The sequence below is a fragment of the Triticum urartu genome, chromosome 1A, assembly GCF_056163025.1.
Source record: "Triticum urartu cultivar PI428250 chromosome 1A, HENAU_Tu73, whole genome shotgun sequence".
Taxonomy (NCBI): Eukaryota; Viridiplantae; Streptophyta; class Magnoliopsida; order Poales; family Poaceae; genus Triticum; species Triticum urartu.
In genome coordinates this window covers 508,280,215-508,300,045 of record NC_141873.1, presented here as the reverse complement: position 1 = coordinate 508,300,045, position 19,831 = coordinate 508,280,215, and the positions used below count along the sequence as shown (strand labels likewise).

Below are 19,831 nucleotides of genomic sequence, written 5' to 3'. Positions count from 1 at the left end.
ACCACCGCAAACTTCCAGCCGCTAGGTGGGGAAGAGGAAGCTGAGCCGACGCTAGATGACCCATCAACTTCGCAACAACATGGTAATGAGACTTGATCCGGCAATTAGAGTGATGCTCCAGAAACCTTGTTCTGCTGGAAACACCATATTTTGGGCCTTCAAGCGCCTTGTAATAAGCTAGTGGAAATACTTTGATCCGTTGCCCTCGTGCAGCGGGATACACTTTGCGTTGATTTGTCATGAGAATTTCAGTACTGGCTTATGTACTTTTACAATATTATGCAATCCCTGTGTCTGCATACGGAAAATCTGTCCAGGCGGTTTACCACCGGACGGGTCAAAATATCCCACTTGGTAAGCAACTATGGTTGCAGCAAATAATAAATCATACCTGTGATATAAAACATTGCTGTCGGTTTACCAATTGTGATTTGAAGAAGGGTGAAAACCCAAACTCCACCGTACCATGTTGGTATATATATGATATAGAACCGGGTTGTGATGAACGCCGGCCGATTGCTGGAGACAAAGCGTCAAAGCCAGACCGGTTTTGAAGGATGCCGGATTACCTTTAATTGTATACTTGAACAGAAGATCCGTAAGCCGTGCCGGGTTTAAAAAACTCCGGTTTAACGTAGACCTCACGAAAAATAAAAACTTGGCAGAAAAAAGCAAACAAAAAACTGTAGTCGGGGCTTTTCGAGGGCTGCCAGGCCCAAATCGAGGCTTTTCATGAGCTGCCAGGCCACTGAGTTAAACCATTTTGGCGAAGCCTTTTAAGATGGCCCTCCAACTAACCAATCATCATTTTAACTTTGACAAGTTCAGGGTCTCAATGAGAGTAACTGTCAAACGTTCGAAGGGTCGTGCCAGGATTACCTGGATAGGAGTGGCTTACTTGATGAAGGCAAGTTAACCCGGGGTTTTAGGTGAATACACCAGGCTTCCAAGCCGTGGGTCGATACCCAGCTACAAGGGTCCTTTCAAACTCTTTGGTATTTGACGCAAAGAGCCCCCAAGTAACTTTGTGAGCTGTGCTCAATGGGTGCCTATGTTTGAGTTGTGCGTAGCAACAAGACTCTCTTTGGCCCCTTGGGTGTGAAGCTCCCAAGCTTTGTTGTGGCGTGGTAGCCGCATCAAGAGGGTAGTAATGCTATGTTCTCTTTGGTGAATACACCTATGTTTGAACAGGGAGCCCCCCAAGGCGTGATAGCCGCATCAAGAGGGTAGTAACCCTATGTTCTCTTTGGTGAATACACCCATGTTTGAACAGGAAGCCCCCAAGTTAACAGATATTTGAAGGAAGAAAACGGCGGAGGCCCTTCTTGATAGCAAGGATGCCGGTTTATTATATTGATCATAATATATACATTGTTGAAATATGTACATACGAAAAGCCTATGACTTTAAGTGTAATAAGGCCGTAGGAGAGCTATGTTCCATGGCCGCCGGGTCTCCTCCTCAGAGCTACGTGAGTCTTCTCGAACGTCAATGAGGTAGTATGATCCATTGTGCAGATTTTTGCTGACCACAAAAGGCCCTTCCCAAGGTGGAGATAACTTGTGCATATCAGTCTGGTCTTAAATGAGCTGAAGTACCAAATCACCTTCTTGAAAGGTTCTTGTCTTAACCCGGCGGCTGTGATAACGCCGTAGGTCTTGTTGATAAATCGCCGACCGAGCCAAAGCCATGTCTCGCTTCTCATCTAACAGGTCTGGCGCCTCTTGGCGTGCTTGCTCGTTGTCCGCTTCAACATAATTCGCGACCCGGGGCGAGTCATGACGAATATCACTTGGAAGGACAGCCTCAGCCCCATAGACCAGAAAAAAGGGCGTATATCCCGTAGATCGGTTTGGGGTGGTATTTATGCTCCATAACACAGATGGTAATTCCTCCACCCAACAACCCAGCGTCCGCTTCAAAGGGACCATGAGCCGAGGCTTGATGCCCTTCAGGATTTCTTGATTCGCCCTCTCAGCTTGACCATTAGACTGGGGGTGAGCCACGGACGCTACATCAAGCCGGATGTGCTCTCGTTGGCAGAACTCCTCCATCTCACCTTTAGAAAGGTTCGTACCATTATCTATGATGATGCTATGTGGAAAGACGAAACGGAAAATAATCTTTTTGAGAAATTGAACCGCCGTAGCTGCATCACATTTACTGACAGGCTCCGCTTCAACCCATTTGGTGAACTGGCCCGATCTTGCCGATGAAGACGTGAATCCCACCAAAGGGGACCCGGTACCCGTATTCAATTGAATCAGCCTCGGGACCCCATCCTGCGTTGTCGATGTAGAGCTTGCCGCGGCGACTCTTCGTCATCCGGCCCACAGCGTATCCCTTCAGTCCATCGAAATTGCCCTTCAAGAACTCGAAACCATCGTGCGATAGCCCCACGGTGGGCGCCAACTGTGGTGGAATTGTCACGGCAGATGTCCTCGTGGAAGGACTTAGTCGTGGAGCCATCACTACGGGTTAGCTTGAAGGGGTTAAACCGGACAAAGGGACACGAGAGTTTATACTAGTTCGGCCCCTTCGATGAAGGTAAAAGCCTACGTCTAGTTGTGATTGGTATTGTTGGGGTTTCGAAGACTAGGGAGCGAATCCGCTTTGTCTGGCTTCAAGTTGTTGTTTCCTGTCTCTGAACCGCCATCGGGTCACCCCTTTATATATGCAGGAGGATCCCGGCCGGTCTACGGAGTCACGAGGCTGGCTCATACAAGTGTCCGCCTCAGTCTCTTCTTTCTTATCTTACAATGCAAGTTTATACAATCATGGCAGTTTACTATCATGGGCCCTAAACCGCCGGTGGGCTCTGGGCCTCTAAGCTTCATCCGTAAAGCGCCATCTTCTGGGTTTCCTTGGGCTTCAGTATAACTGAAGGTGAACCGGCCCCTCCTGGGCGGTTTACCCTCAGTGGTTATATCTTCAACACTGGCCATATAAATAAACCTATAGACTGTAAAAATTAAAGTGATACATACCAACACAATAACTCTTTAGTCCATGCTAGAACCTGAGTGCAACTTCACGTTAGTAGCTGTGAAGAGTTGCATGTATTATTGCAGTGCTCATTGCCAAATGAGATGAAACTCTTCTAGTTGAACATTCAGACAAAGGGGACATGCTATAGATGACACATGCCACTCGTTCGTACATTTTTGTACAACATAAACACAAAGAAAATCACAAACTGGGAGATTGAATATGTATAATTCCCAAACTATTTTCAGCATCTGCATTCGGACTTGCATTTTATTAAGTGCACATGCTGGTAGTTGTGCTTCTAAAATCGTTTAAGCAAGAATCGTCTAGGATAAGATCTGTTAGAAATAATTTTGCTTAAAGAGCGGTAATCGAGCCGAGATTGGACTTCCAACTAACAGGAGCATGATTGCATAGCATCATATCTTCTTTGCTTCCTCGCACATGAAGACTACTTTGCTGCACATATCTGTAGCACATTTACAGGACAAAAAAGGCATGGTTGTAGCACATATATGTATGGAAGATAGGACGGGAAGATGCATGTACATCAAAACAGAGATAAGAGAAACAACCTTAAATAAATTCAGAGATAGTGGAAACAAATAAATTCAGAGATAGCAGTTGTTTCTGCCTGTTTCTGAATCAAACAATGGAGAAGTGCCAGGGTGTGTTGAGTTTGACACGAGGATGCTCTGTCATTCTTGGTTTCTCCTTACTACATCAGAGAGCTGCTATCTGTTTCTGAAGCAAAATAATGTGGACGCATAAGGGTCTGTTGAGATTGACGCGTGTCTTCCAAAGCACATACTGGGACACGCCGGGGTGCGAACACACTCCTGACTCCACGCTGCAGCAGCTCGACGTCATGGCTGGTCCTCGGACCTCGGATGGAGACCATCTCCTCTCCCACACCACCTGTGGCACCTTCGTCGTCTCGAGCTCGCCAGGGCTGTTGCGGCTCCGTTTTTCTTCTCCTAGGAGCTCGCCAGGTTGAGCTCGTGCACATCAGATGCAACACACACCCCCCACTTGCTATTTAAAGGGCTAACTACAGAAAGAGCATCACACTTTTAGTACATGACTGACCATGTCAATTCTCAAGAAACTGAGATGATGTGACATTACCTGTCGAGGTTCAGGGAGGCGTCATCATCGACATCCGTGACGGCGAGGCAGAGGGATTTTGGGAGCCAAACGGGGAGAGTAACACGGAGGCGCCGGCGTCGGGGTCATCATCGAAGATAGACGCGGTTAGGTTAGCCGGGCGGCTGCGCGCGGGGGCGGAGCAATGATGCCGGTGGATGTTGGAAAGGAGAGGCAGATGGGATCCGGTTGTGCTGTGGCGGCGCCAATCAGTAGAGGAAGTGATCCGTACTGGACGGCAGCAACGATGGCTCAAGAAGGAGAGGCGAGATGGGGGAGAGGCGAGTGAGAGAGATGTGTGCGTAGGTGTTCTAGGCGTTGGTGGGAGAGTAAAAAACCAGCGTGGAGCGTTGGATGGAGATGAGGAAAAAAGAACACACGAAAATAGATGATGGTGGGAGGTGAGGCAAAAAAACCGTAAAGGCGAAGCTACCAAGTCCACCTTTAGGAGTAGAGATAGTACATTGAACATTGGGATGGTATAATAATTAGGACTCAGTTGGGCAGATGACCAAGGTTTAGGATTTGGGTGCCAGTGAGGTCCGGGTGGGGATGATGATCAAATTGGAGGTCAAGGACAATAATTTAAGGCCTTCTTTGGTTCATATGATAGGAATTTTATAGGAATAGGAAAATCATAGGAAGTGAGATGACATGCATATCAATTCCTATAGAGAAAGAGATGTCATTTGGTGCATAGGATAGGATTTTTTCCATTGAGTCTAGGCTAATGTTTTTTTCCTCCAAAACGTGAAGGATTGATTCCTATCCTACATAGGAATAGGAATCCATTCCTACAAACCAAAGGGCTTCAAAGGAATTTTTCCTTTGCAAATCCTATCCTATAGAATTCCTACAAAAATCCTACAAACCAAAGGAGGCCTATGGCCTCTTTTGGTTCATAAGATTGGAAAATCATAGGAATAGAAAAGTCATAGGAAATGAGATGACATGCATCTTAAATCCTATGCATAGGAATAGAAAAGGAGATGCCCTTTGATTCACACCATAGAATTTTTTACATTGAGTCTAGACTAATGTTTATTTTCCTATGAAATGTCAAGGATAGGAAGAATTCCTCTATAGAAATAGGATTTTATTCCTACAAACCAAAGAGCTCTGAAGGAATTTCTTCTATAGAAATCCTATCATATGAAAATCCTACAAAATTCCTCTAAACCAAAGGAGGCCTAATTTGGAATTTGGGATTTCTGAGGGTTAGGATGCACGGCAAGCCGGTATCTTCTCTTCAGAGTCCAGGCAGTCGGGCGAAGGAGACGAGTACACAACTATGGCACTAGACCTGGTAGTTTTCAGACAAGTGCTTGTGGGTTGTACTTGTACACATGAAGTGTGTGCATGGGTTGTCCATGGGTTTTTAGTCTTCACCTCTTTGGACCTGGATAACAATGTTTGTAACTAACCAAACTAACCTTTCTAAAAGAAGACCGGCCGAGTAGTCCTCTAATCACAACCATTAATTTGCTTTAAATTGCAGACGAAAAAACTCCATCAACCATAGAAGCACTCTATTTTGTACAGTACATAAATGATCATATCTTCTTCACACATTTCTGTATATATGTATCAAAATCAATATTTATAGTACCATGATCTTTTTAAGAACTACTACTATTAAAAGCGCACAAGTTTGCAAAATCGCAAAGCGGTGCATATGAGCCTATATATATTCCCAAAATCTGTATTGAGTTGATATATGTTGATCCTAATTCGTATGGTCATAGCTAGAAAAACAAGCACAGCAAAATGATCGAACTTTCAGGGAATGTTAGAAATTTATTATTGCTAGAGCAACCGGCACCGCAGCAATCTTCCATTTTTCTCAACTATTGATCTACACAGTTACAGTTATATTCTGATGCGGAAATCCATAGCTCAGTAAAATCTAGTGTTTGATCTTAACAGAAACAACATGATGAACAGGAGAATTACTTTAACACTGGTTCAGAATATCATCGCGGGTTCAGGGTGGTGCCATTACTCTGAAAAATTAGCAACCTGACCTGGGAGCCATCCAAGGTGACAGCCCTGGTATCCACGACGCGCGACCTCCTGAAGAGCGCGGCGACGGCGGCGGGGTCCTGCTGCCGGTCGACGGCGAGGGCGATGGCGCCTCCGTGGCGGACAGCGCGCTCGGCCTCCGGGGCGATGCGAGCCGGGAAGAGCGCGCCGGAGATCCCCGCCGGGTCGTCAGAGAAGATGAGATCGAAGGCACCGTCGGAGAAGGGGAGGCGATGGGGGTCTGCGCGACGGACGAGCGGCGGGAAGTCCACGAGGTCGATCCCGGTCACTTCGCTTACTCCCGCTGCGTGGAGCGCGTCGACGGCGTTGCCGGCTCCGGCGGCGAGGCAGAGGACGCGGGAGGAGTTGGCCAGGAGGCGGAGGCCGTGTAGCGGGGGGAATACAGAGGAAGCTAGCGCAGTGGAGCGGCGGCGCCAGCGAGAGGATGAGCGGAGCTTTGCGAGCCGACGGTCCGGGGGGAGGACGCGGCGGGAGGCGGCGTCGCAGGAGTTGCGGGGGAAGGGAGAGAGGGGGATGGTGTGGGACGCGGGGAAGCAGGGGGTGGAGGCGTGCCGGACGAGGTACAGGAGGAAGAGTGTAGCCGCAGCGGCGAGTGCGATGGAAGCGCGGGTAGCCAGCCGCTGGACTCGCTGATCCACCGCCGGCGGCGGGTGCGCGTTAGAATCGGCCATCGGTTACGTTTGGATCATGCTCGTCACGGGATGATCGGAGTTTGTTGGGATTCTCTCAGACCGGCAATTTTGTGGACCCATACTCTGTATGGGCCTTACAATGAACAAACTTACCTGGAAATCCAATTTGGCTCTAGTTAGCATATGTGCGTGCCAAAAACGTATTCCCTCCATCTCATAATATAATAACATTTTTTAAGCTAACATAGCAGGAGTAGTATTTTGCAAATGTCAAAAAAAAAAAAAATTGTTCATTGTCACAACCAAATGCTACTTGCAATTTATTTAAGGGAAACCCGTAAGCATTTTGACCTGTATCAAAAAAAAAAAAAACAAGTCGTCAAATGTTGCCTTCAAATGCTACACTTAATTTTGTTTCTTTTTTACCGACGAATGACTGTTATCCCGCTTCACATGAAAATTATCAAGCATGCTTTTTACACTAACAAAAACATCTAACAATTTAGATTTTTTAAACTTTATTTCAAATTTACTGTTCATCAGGGAGCATATATTGGCCGAAACGGCCATCTACAAACTTGCCCAACTAATTAAGGGTCATACACTCAAGAAAAAATAGCTAATAAAGGGTGAAAAGCTTGTTAGGATCAAAATTTAAATTCCTTCTCTTACTCTTTGAAGGTAGCTACAAATAACGAAATCACTAATTAAGGGGTTTATACCTTGCAAATATCACTCTCACCTTCTTTTATGGTAGCAAGTAGCACACCGCATGCCGTAAACTGAGAGTTCTCTTTTTTGGTAGATAATTTTTTTTCAAAACAATTTATTCCTTGGATCGTTCGTCCAAACCACAAACCATTTTCATTGTTGGATTTCTTGCATCGAGATCTTTGAAACTAGATTCCGTGTTAATAGGTTTCGATGAACTTTTTTCATCGAAAAATCAGAAAAATCCAGGAATAAAAAACCAAAAAAACAGAAATAAGGAAAACACCAATAACTGAAAAAGTAAAAAAGAAAAAAAATAGAAATCAAGAGCAAAATTGTGCTTTTACAGAAAAAATGGAAAGCATAGTTGTGTTTTTCCATTTTCCGGAAGCACATGTTGTGTTTTTCATTTTCGAAAAACACAGATGTGTTTCTCGCGGAAACACAAGTTGTCTTGTCTCCTTTTCGAGAAACATAGTTGTACTTTTCATGGAAGCACCTTTGTCCTTTCTTCTTTTTGGGAAGCATAACTATGCTTTCCTTTTTCGAGATGCATAGCTATGCTTTCTCGTGGAAGCACTCTATACTTTCTCTATTTGGGAAAACACAACTATGCTTTTTGCGGAAGCATAAGTTGTGTTTTTCTCCGGAGCCCCGAACGGACTCCCGATCAGCCCTCCCGAGAGGTTTTAGGGCTTGGTGGCGGCTCCGTATCGTAAAACGCGATGATTTCTTCTCTCCTATTTTTTTCTCCCCGAAAGCAGTTATATAGAGTTGGAGTTGGAGTCGGGGGGTCTCTAGGGGGCCCACGAGGTAGGGGGCGCGCCCCCCACCCTCGTGGCAAGGGTGTGGGCCCCCTGGTCTTCATCTTTGGCGAGGATTTTTTATTATTTATTGTAAGATATTCCGTGGAGTTTCGGGTCATTCCGAGAACTTTTGTTTTCTGCACATAAAACAACATCATGGCAATTCTGCTGAAAGCAGCGTCAGTCCGGGTTAGTTCCATTCAAATCATACAAGTTAGAGTCCAAAACAAAGGCAAAAGTGTTTGGAAAAGTAGATACGACGGAGACGTATCAACTCCCCCAAGCTTAAACCCTTGCTTGTCCTCAAGCAATTCAGTTGACAAACTGAAAGAAATAAAGAAAAACTTTTACAAACTCTGTTTGCTCTTGTTGTTATAAATATGTCAAGCTAACCATATTTGCAATAATTCTCAGGTCTCATAATTACCCATATCAATAGCATAATCAACTAGCAAGCCATAATAATAAATCTCGGATGACAACACTTTCTCAAAACAATCATAATATGATATAACAAGATGGTATCTCGCTAGCCCTTTCTGAGACCGCAAAACATAAATGCAGAGCACCTTTAAAGATCAAGGACTGACTAGACATTGTAATTCATGGTAAAAGAGATCCAATCATAGTCACACCGAATGTAAACTAACAATAATGAGTGCAAATGACAGCGGTGCTCTCCAACTGATGCTTTTTAATAAGAGGGTGATGACTCAACATAAAAGTAAATAGATAGGCCCTTCGCAGAGGGAAGCAGGGAATTGTAGAGGTGCCAAAGCTCGGTTTTGAAATAGAGGTGAATAATATTTTGAGCGGTATACTTTCATTGTCAACATAACAACCAAGAGATGACAATATCTTCCATGCTACACACATTATAGGCGATTCTCAAACAGAATGGTAAAGTTTATACTCCCCCTCCACCAACAAACATCAATCCATAGCTTGCTCGAAACAACGAGTGTCTCCAACATACATCAGGTCCCGGGGGGAGTTTTGTTTGTAATTATTTTGATTTAGTTTGCATAAAGCATGGGACTGGGCATCCCGGTGACCAGCCATTTATCTCATGAGTGAAGAGCGGAGTCCACTCCTCTTGAGAATAACCCGCCTAACATGGAAGATACAGACAACCCTAGTTGATACATGAGCTATTCGAGCATACAAAGCAGAATGATTATTTGAAGGTTTAGAGTTTGGCAATACAAATATACTTGGAACGGTAAGTAGATACCGCATATAGGAAGGTATAGTGGACTCATCTGGAATAACTTTGGGGTTTAAGGGATTGGATGCACAAGCAGTATTCCCGCTTTGTACAAGTGAAGGCTAGCAAAAGACTGGGAAGCGACCAACTAGAGAGTGACAACAGCCATGTACATGCATTAAAATTAATAAACATTGGATGCAAGCATGAGTAGGATATAATCCACCATGAACATAAATATCGTAAAGGCTATGTTGATTTGTTTCAACTACATGCGTGAACATCTGCCAAGTCAAGTCACTTAAATCATTCAGAGGAGGATACCACCCTATCATACCACATCATAACCATTTTAATAGCATGTTGGCACGCAAGGTAAACCACTATAACTCATAGCTAATCAAGCATTGCACAAGCAACTATGATCTCTAATTGTCATTGCAAACATGTTTATTCATAACAAGCTAAATCAAGAACGATGAACTCATCATATTTATAAAAACAAAAGAGGTTGAGTTCGTACCAGCTTTTTTCATCTCAGTCAGTCCATCATATATCATCATAATTGCCTTTCACTTGCACGACCGAACGATGTGAATAATAATAAGAGTGCGCATGCATTGGACTAAGCTGGAATCTGCGAGCATTCAATAAACAGGAGAAGACAAAGCAATATGGGCTCTTGGTTAAATCAACAATAAAGCATATAAGAGCCACTTCAACAATTTAATCATGGTCTTCTCCTACTGACCCCCAAAGAAAAGAAAAGAAATAAAACTATTTACACGGGAAAGCTCCCAACAAGCAAATGAAGAATAGGAAATATTTTTGGGTTTTCTTTTTAATTACTACTACAAGCATGGAAAGTAAATTAATTAAAAGCTACAACTAAATTTTTTTTGTTTTTTCTTAAGGTTTATTAAACACACAAGAATAAAGCATAAAAGAAAATAAACTAGCATGGATGATACAATGAAAAATTATGAGCACCGACATCTAGCAATGAGTGTGTGTGAACATAAATGTAATGTCGGTGAGAAATACGTACTCCCGCAAGCTTAGGCTTTTGGCCTAAGTTGGTTTATGGCCACGGCTGGTCTGGCTGATATCCATAATAATAGTTGTTGGGGTCGTACTGTGATGCAGCAGCTATCGCCTCCTGAGCTGCAGTGTGGCGACGAGCGGCCTCCGCTCTCCTCTCGTACTCGTCTGCCTCCTCTCTGATAATAGTATATTCTCCTCTTGCCTGATAATGAAAGAAAGCAGGAGCACGGAGAGTAATATGGATAGCACGACGTCTGTCAAAGATTAGTCGGGACTGGAGAGGTGATTCGTTCCTCTCGACAAAATGGTGGGAAACCATAGAATCAAAATCTAAATAAGCAGGAGGCAACTCCATGTCTCCTTCGCGAACGTCTATCTCAAGAAATTTAGCTAAGTGGGTTGCATAAATTCCTTCAAAGAAATCTCCATTATGTCTATTATGATGCAACCTACGAGCTACAATGGCTCCCATATGATAAGATTGGTCTCCTGACACAGCACTTCTGAGAATGATAAGGTCAGGGACACACATGTGACATGCTTCATCCTTAGCATTTATGCACCTACCTATGAAGACAGCAAAATAAGGTATAGCAGGAAAGTGAATGCTCCCTATGGTAGCTTGTGTTATATCTCTAGATTCCCCTACAGTTAACTAGCAAGAAAGTTTCTAAATTCAGATTTAGGGGGATCCCTAACACTACCACATTGTGGAAGTTTACAAGCAAAAGTGAAATCCTCTAAATCCATGGTATAAGATTTGTTATAAAGATCAAACATGACTGAAGGAGAATTACGCGAAGATGAATACTCAAACCTCCTCACAAAAGAGCTTGTGAGATCATGATACTGGGGGCATTTGTCTGCCTCAAAGTCCTCAAGACCGGCATTACGCACATATGTGTTAAATTCTTCTTTAATTCCCACTCGATCCATAAAATTTTTAGAAGGCCACTCACAAGGACGCACTGGAGTGTCTCTAGGTGGCTCTTCGTCAGCATCACGCATTGCAAGCATGGGTCCTTGCTTCTTTGAAGAACCACCTTGGAACATTTTCCTAAGCATATTTCTTCCTCTGAAAAATTCTGAAAATTTTTAGTAACTTCAAAATAAAAGTAAACCAAACTCAATAATATTGATAGCAACTACTCCTACAAGTGCCTAGGGCCTATATCATGCATCAAAACTACTTTTGACCATATAAATTTGACATGCAAGCTCAAGAATAGGGTCACCTAAGCAGCAAAAATTTGCAATGAATAAAGCACTAGAACAAAAACTAATTGGACCAATTGAGCAGTCACATAGCAAGGAACAATCTCCCCAAGCAGTTTTGTGAGAGGTGCTATGAGCAAGGAGATCGAAAATGGCAGCAAAACGAGCTTGGACTCGGGTTTGAGCTGGTTTTTCGTGTTTGGGGGAGGAAGAAGAAGATGATGGGTGCAGGAATAAGTGGAGGAGGGCCACCATGGGCCCACGAGGCAGGGGCGCGCCCTAGGGGGGTGGGCGCGCCCTCCACCCTCATGGCAAGGTGGTTGGCCCCCCTGGTGTGTTCTTTGTTCCATAAATCCTCAAATATTCTATAAAAAATCATATTTAATTTTCAGGGCATTTGGAGAACTTTTATTTTTGAGGTATTTTTATATTGCACGGATAATCAGATAACGGACAGAAAATTATTTATTTTTACTTTATTTAATATAAATAACAGAAAGTATAGAGAGAGTACAGAAGGTTGTGCTTCTAGTTTCATCCATCTCATGCTCGTCAAAAAGGAATCCACTAACAAGGTTGATCAAGTCTTGTTAACAAACTCATTCCGATTAACATGAAACCGGAGAAATTTCGAATAACACTAGGTTACCTCAACGGGGATATGCACATCCCCAATAATAAGTATATCATATTTCTTCTTGACAGTAGGAAGAGGAAATTCAAAACCTCCAAATATAATCGATGGAATTTTTCCGATAGAATTGATACTATGAACTTGAGGTTGTTTCCTCGGAAAGTGTGCCGTATGCTCATTACCATTAACATGAAAAGTGACATTGCCTTTGTTGCAATCAATAACAGCCCCTGCAGTATTAAGAAAAGGTCTTCCAAGAATAATAGACATACTATCGTCCTCGGGAATATCAAGAATAACAAAGTCCATTAAAATAGTAACATTTGCAACTACAACAGGCACGTCCTCACAAATACCGACATGTATAGCAGTTGATTTATCAGCCATTTGCAAAGATATTTCAGTAGGTGTCAACTTATTCAAGTCAAGTCTATGATATAAAGAGAGAGGCATAACACTAACACCGGCTCCAAGATCACATAAAGCAGTTTTAACATAATTTCTTTTAATGGAGCATGGTATAGTAGGTACTCCTGGATCTCCAAGTTTCTTTGGTATTCCACCCTTAAAATTATAATTAGCAAGCATGGTGGAAATTTCAGCTTCTGGTATCTTTCTTTTATTTGTAACAATATCTTTCATGTACTTAGCATAAGGATTCATTTTGAGCATATCAGTCAATCGCATACGCAAAAATATAGGTCTAATCATTTCAGCAAAGCGCTCAAAATCCTCATCATCCTTTTTCTTGAATGGTTTGGGAGGAAAAGGCATGGGTTTCTGAACCCAAGGCTCTCTTTCTTTACCATGTTTCCTAGCAACAAAGTCTTTCTTATCATAACGTTGATTCTTTGATTGTGGGTTATCAAGATCAACAGCAGGTTCAATTTCTACATCATTATCATTATTAGGTTGAGCATCATTATGAACATCATCATTAACATTTTCATTAGGTTCATGTTCATTGCCAGATTGTGTTTCAGCATCAAACATAGAGATACCATTTGGATTATCAGGTGGTTCAACAATAGGTTCACTAGAAGTTTGCACAGTTCTATCATTTTTCTTTTTCTTCCTTTTAGAAGAACTAGGTGCATCAATATTATTTCTCTGAGAATCTTGCTCAATTCTCTTAGGGTGGCCTTCAGGATACAAAGGTTCCTGACTCATTCTACCAGTTCTAGTAGCCACTTTAATAGCATAATCATTTTTCTTACTATTCATCTCATTGAGCAATTCTTTTTGAGCTTTAGGTACTTGTTCTACTTGAGTGGTAACCATAGAAGCATGTTTGCTAACAAGTTTAAGTTCACCTCTAATATTAGCCATATAGTCACCCAAGTATTTAATCATATCAGCATCTTGTTTTAATTGTCTACCAAAATAAGCATTGAAGTCTTCTTGCTTAAACATAAAATTATCAAACTCATCCAAGCATTGACTAGAAATTTTAGCAGGAGGGATTTCAGCTTTATCATATCTATAGAGAGAATTTACCTTTACTACCTGTGTCGGGTTATTGGGGTCTGGAGGTTCTTCAATAAATAAAGGATCAAGATCATATGTTTCTTCAATAGGCGGTAAATTAAGACCATGTATTTCTTCAATAGGAGGTAAATTCTTAACATCTTCAGCTTTAATACCTTTTTCTTTCATGGATTTCTTTGCCTCTTTCATATCTTCGGGACTGAGAAATAGAACACCTCTCTTCTTTGGGGTTGGTTTAGGAATAGGACCATTAATTGGAGGAGGAGCTGGCTCAGGAGGTGGCTCAGGAGGTGCCCAATTATTTTCATTTGTCAACATATTATTCAATAAGATTTCAGCTTCATCCGGTGTTCTTTCCCTGAAAAGAGAACCAGCACAACTATCCAGGTAATCTCTGGAAGCATCGGCTAGTCCATTATAAAAGATATCAAGTATTTCATTTTTCTTAAGAGGATGATCAGGCAAAGCATTAAGTAACTTGAGAAGCCTCCCCCAAGCTTGCGGGAGACTCTCTTCTTTAATTTGCACAAAGTTATATATTTCCTTTAAAGCAGATTGTTTCTTATGAGCAGGCAAAAATTTAGCAGAGAAATAATAGATCATATCCTGGGGACTACGCACACAACCAGGATCAAGAGAACTAAACCATATCTTAGCATCACCCTTTAATGAGAACGGAAATATTTTAAGGATATAAAAGTAGCAAGATCTCTCATCATTAGTGAACAGGGTGGCTACATCATTTAATTTAGTAAGATGTGCAACAGTTTCAGATTCATAGCCATGAAAAGGATCAGATTCAACTAAAGTAATTATATCAGGATCAACAGAGAATTCATAATCCTTATCAGTAACACAGATAGGTGAAGTAGCAAAAGCAGGGTCAGGTCTCATCCTAGCATTTAGAGATTGCTTATTCCATTTAGCTAATAACCTTTTGAGTTCATATCTATCTTTGCAAGCTAAAATAGCTAAAGAAGCTTCTTGATCAAATAAATAACCCTTAGGAATAACAAGTGATTCTTCATCATCACTTTCATCTTCATAATCAGATTCAATATTTTCAATCTCTCTAGCCCTAGCAATCCGTTCCTCGAGAAAATCACTAAGTGGCATAGTAGTATCAGGCATAGAAGTAGTTTCATCATAAGTATCATGTATAGCAGAAGTATCATCATCAATAACATGCGACATATCAGAACGAATAGCAGAAGCAGGTTTAGGTGTCGCAAGCTTACTCATAACAGAAGGTGAATCAAGTGCAGAGCTAAATGGCAGTTCCTTACCTCCCCTCGTAGTTGAGGGATAAATTGTTGTCTTAGCGTCTTTCAAATTCTTCATAGTGTCTAGCAGATATAAATCCCAAGTGACTCAAAGAATAGAGCTATGCTCCCCGGCAACGGCGCCAGAAATTAGTCTTGATAACCCACAAGTATAGGGGATCATAACAGCTTTCGAGGGTAGAGTATTCAACCCAAATTTATTGATTCGACACAAGGGGAGCCAAAGAATATTCTCAAGTATTAGCAGCTGAGTTGTCAATTCAACCACACCTGGAAACTTAGTATCTGCAGCAAAGTGTTTAGTAGCAAAGTAATATGATAGTGATGGTAACGGTAACAAAAGAGTAATAAAAGCAAAGTAATATTTTTGGTATTTTGTAGTGATTGTAACAATAGCAACAGGAAAGTAAATAAGCGTAAACCAGTATATGGAAAGCTCGTAGGCATTGGATCAATGATGGATAATTATGCCGAATAAGGTTCATCATGTAACAGTCATAACATAGGGTGACACAGAACTAGCTCCAATTCGTCAATGTAATGTAGGCATGTATTCCGAATATAGTCATACGTGCTTATGGAAAAGAACTTGCATGACATCTTTTGTCCTACCCTCCCGTGGCAGCGGGGTCCTAATGGAAACTAAGGGATATTAAGGCCTCCTTTTAATAGAGAACCGGAACAAAGCATTAGCACATAGTGAATACATGAACTCCTCAAACTACGGTCATCACCGGTAAGTATCCCGATTATTGTCACTTCGGGGTTAACGGATCATAACACATAATAGGTGACTATAGACTTGCAAGATAGGATCTAGAACTCTCATATATTGATGAAAAAATAATAGGTTCAGATCTGAAATCATGGCACTCGGGCCCTAGTGACAAGCATTAAGCATAGCGAAGTCATCGCAACATCAATCTCAGAACATAGTGGATACTAGGGATCAAACCCTAACAAAACTAACTCGATTACATGGTGAATCTCATCCAACTCATCACCGTCCAGCAAGCCTACAATGGAATTACTCACGCACGGCGGTGAGCATCATGAAATTGGTGATGGAGGATGGTTGATGATGACGACGGCGACGAATCCCCCTCTCCGGAGCCCCGAACGGACTCCAAATCAGCCCTCCCGAGAGGTTTTAGGGCTTGGCGGCGGCTTCGTATCGTAAAACGCGATGATTTCTTCTTTCCTATTTTTTTCTCCCCGAAAGCAGTTATATAGAGTTGGAGTTGGAGTCGGGGGGATTATCTTTATCAGATCTCACTCTCGTAAGTGACCGTGACGGGATTGACAACCCCTTTATCGTGTTGGTTGCGAGGTTCTTGTTTGTTTGTGCAGGTACTAGGCGACTTGCGTGTTACCTCCTACTGGATTGATACCTTGGTTCTCAAAAACTAAGGGAAATACTTATGCTACTTTGCTGCATCGCCCTTTCCTCTTCAAGGGAAAATCAATGCATGCTCAAGAGGTAGCAGGGATCCATGTATGAGAACAAAGTGCGGACTTTGGTTGACTTGCTCAATGATCGACAAGCCATAGAGAATAAATGGATCTTCAAGAAGAAGACTGACGCTGATGGTAAGGTTACTATCTACAAAGCTCGACTTGTTGCGAAAGGTTTTCGAAATGTTCAAGGAGTTGACTATGATGAGACCTTCTCACCCGTAGCGATTCTTAAGTCCATCTGAATCATGTTAGCAATTGTCGCATTTTATGATTATGAAATTTGGCAAATGGATGTCAAAACTGCATTCCTTAATGGATATCTTAAAGAAGAGTTGTATATGACGCAACCAGAAGGTTTTGTCGATCCAAAAGGTGCTAACAAAGTGTGCAAGCTCCAGCGATCCATTTATGGACTGGTGCATGCCTCTCGGAGTTGGAATATACACTTTGATAGTATGATCAAAGCATATGCTTTTATACAGACTTTTGGAGAAGTCTGTATTTACAAGAAAGTGAGTGGGAGCTCTGTTGCATTTCTGATATTATATGTGGATGACATATTGTTGATCGAAAATGATACTGAATTTCTGAATAGCATAAAATGATAGTTGAATAAGAATTTTTCAATAAAGACCTCGGTGAAGCTGCTTATATATTGGGCATCAAGATCTATAGAGATAGATCAAGACGCTTAATTGGACTTTCACAAAGAACATACCTTGATAAAGTTTTGAAGAAGTTCAAAATGAATCAAGCAAAGAAAGGGTTCTTGCCTGTGTTACAAGGTGTGAAGTTGAGTCAGACTCAATGCCCGACCACTGCAGAAGATAGAGAGAAAATGAAAGTCATTCCCTATGCCTCAGCCATAGGTTCTATCATGTATGCAATGTTGTGTGCCTTGCTATTAGTTTAGCAGGGAGGTACCAAAGTAATCCAGGAGTGGATCACTGGACAGCGGTCAAGAACATTCTGAAATACCTGAAAAGGACTAAGGATATGTTTCTCGTTTATGGAGGTGACAAAGAGCTCGTCGTAAACGGTTATGTCGATGGAAGCTTTGACACTGATCTGGATGACTCTATGTCACAAACCGGATATGTATTTTTATTGAATGGTGAAGCTGTCAGTTGGTGCAATGCCAAGCAGAGCATCGTGGCGGGATCTACGTGTGAAGTGGAGTACATAGCTGCTTTGGAAGCACCAAATGAAGGAGTGTGGATGAAGGAGTTCATATCCGATCTAGGTGTCATACCTAGTGTATCGGGTCCAATGAAAATCTTTTGTGACAATACTAGTGCAATTGCCTTGGCAAACGAATCCAGATTTCACAAGAGAACCAAGCACATCAAGAGACGCTTCAATTCCATCCGCGGTCAAGTCAAGGAGGGAGACATAGAGATTTCCAAGATACATACGGATCTGAATCTTGCAGACCCATTGACTAAGACTCTCTCACGAGCAAAACATTATCAGCACCAAGACTCCATGGGTGTTAGAATCATTACTGTGTAATCTAGATTATTGACTCTAGTGCAAGTGGGAGGCTGAAGGAAATATGCCCTAGAGGTAATAATAAAGTTGTTATTTATATTTCCTTATATCATGATAAATGTTTATTATTCATGCTACAATTGTATTAATCGGAAACTTAGTGCATGTGTGAATACATAGACAAACAGAGTGTCACTAGTATGCCTCTACTTGACTAGCTCGTTAATCAAAGATGGTTAAGTTTCCTAACCATAGAGATGAGTTGTCATTTGATGACCAGGATCACATCATTAGAGAATGATGTGATTGACTTGACCCATCCGTTAGCTTAGCACTTTGATCGTTTAGTTTATTGCTATTGCTTTCTTCATGACTTATACATGTTCCTATGACTATGAGATTATGCAACTCCCGAATACTAGAGAACACTTAGTGTGCTATCAAACGTCACAACATAACTGGGTGATTGTAAAGATGCTCTAGAGGTGTCTCCGATGTTGTTTGTTGAGTTGGCATAGATCGAGATTGATTTGTCACTCCGATTGTCAGAGAGGTATCTCTGTGACCTCTCGGTAATGCACATCACTATAAGCCTTGCAAGCAATGTGACTAATGAGTTAGTTGCGGGATGATGCACTATGGAACGAGTAAAGAGACTTGCCGATAACGAGATTGAACTAGGTATTGAGAAACCGACGATCAAATCTCAGGCAAGTAACATACCGATGACAAAGGGAACAACGTATGTTGTTATGCGGTTTGACCGATAAACATCTTCGTAGAATATGTGGGAGCCAATATGAGCATCTAGGTTCCACTATTGGTTATTGACCGAAGATGATTCTTGGTCATGTCTACATAGTTCTGGAACCCATAGGGTCCGCACGCTTAACGTTCGATGACGATCGGTATAATGAGTTTATGTGTTTCGATGTACCAAAGGTTGTTGGGAGTCCCGGATGTGATCGTGGACATGAGGAGAAGTCTCGAAATGGTCGAGACATAAATATCGATATATTGGAGGGCTATGATTGGACACCGGAATGGTTCCGGATGAGTTTGGGCATTTTCCGGAGTACCGGGAGGTTATCGGAACCCCCCGGGGAGTTAATGGGCCTTATTGGGCCTTAGTGGAAGAGAGGAGGAGGCGGCCAGGTGGAGGGCGCACCCCCCAAGCTGAAGGAAATATGCCCTAGAGGCAATAATAAAGTTATTATTTATTTCCTTATATCATGATAAATGTTTATTATTCATGCTAGAATTGTATTAACCGGAAACATGATACATGTGTGAATACATAGACAAACAGAGTGTCACTAGTATGCCTCTACTTGACTAGCTTGTTGATCAAAGATGGTTATGTTTCCTAACCATAGACATGTGTTGTCATTTGATTAACAGGATCACATCATTAGGAGAATGATGTGATTGACTTGACCCATTCCGTTAGCTTAGTAGTTGATCATTTAGTATGTTGCTATTTGCTTTCTTCATGACTTATACATGTTCCTATGACTATGAGATTATGCAACTCCCGTTTACCGGAGGAACACTTTGTGTGCTACCAAACGTCATAACATAACTGGGTGATTATAAAGGTGCTCTACATGTGTCTCCAAAGGTACATGTTGGGTTGGCGTATTTCGAGATTAGGATTTGTCACTCCGATTGTCGGAGAGGTATCT

The 19,831-nt window shown here is 42.1% G+C and overlaps 1 protein-coding gene across 1 annotated transcript; it reads right to left on the bottom strand.

Moving 5' to 3' along the window:
- Positions 1-3,078: 3,078 nt before the first annotated feature.
- LOC125536924 (uncharacterized) lies at positions 3,079-6,907 on the bottom strand. Its single transcript, XM_087527385.1, has 2 exons — positions 4,117-6,907; positions 3,079-4,039 (listed from the first exon to the last, which is right to left on the bottom strand). Exon 1 carries the CDS (start codon positions 6,846-6,848, stop codon positions 6,108-6,110), a length of 741 nt encoding a protein of 246 aa, XP_087383511.1. The 5' UTR covers positions 6,849-6,907; the 3' UTR covers positions 3,079-4,039; positions 4,117-6,107.
- Positions 6,908-19,831: the final 12,924 nt, after the last annotated feature.

What these genes read in the sequence shown, in the direction of transcription:
- LOC125536924 (XM_087527385.1), bottom strand. Translation starts at nt 6,848, where the DNA reads ATGGCCGATTCTAACGCGCACCCGCCGCCGGCGGTGGATCAGCGAGTC.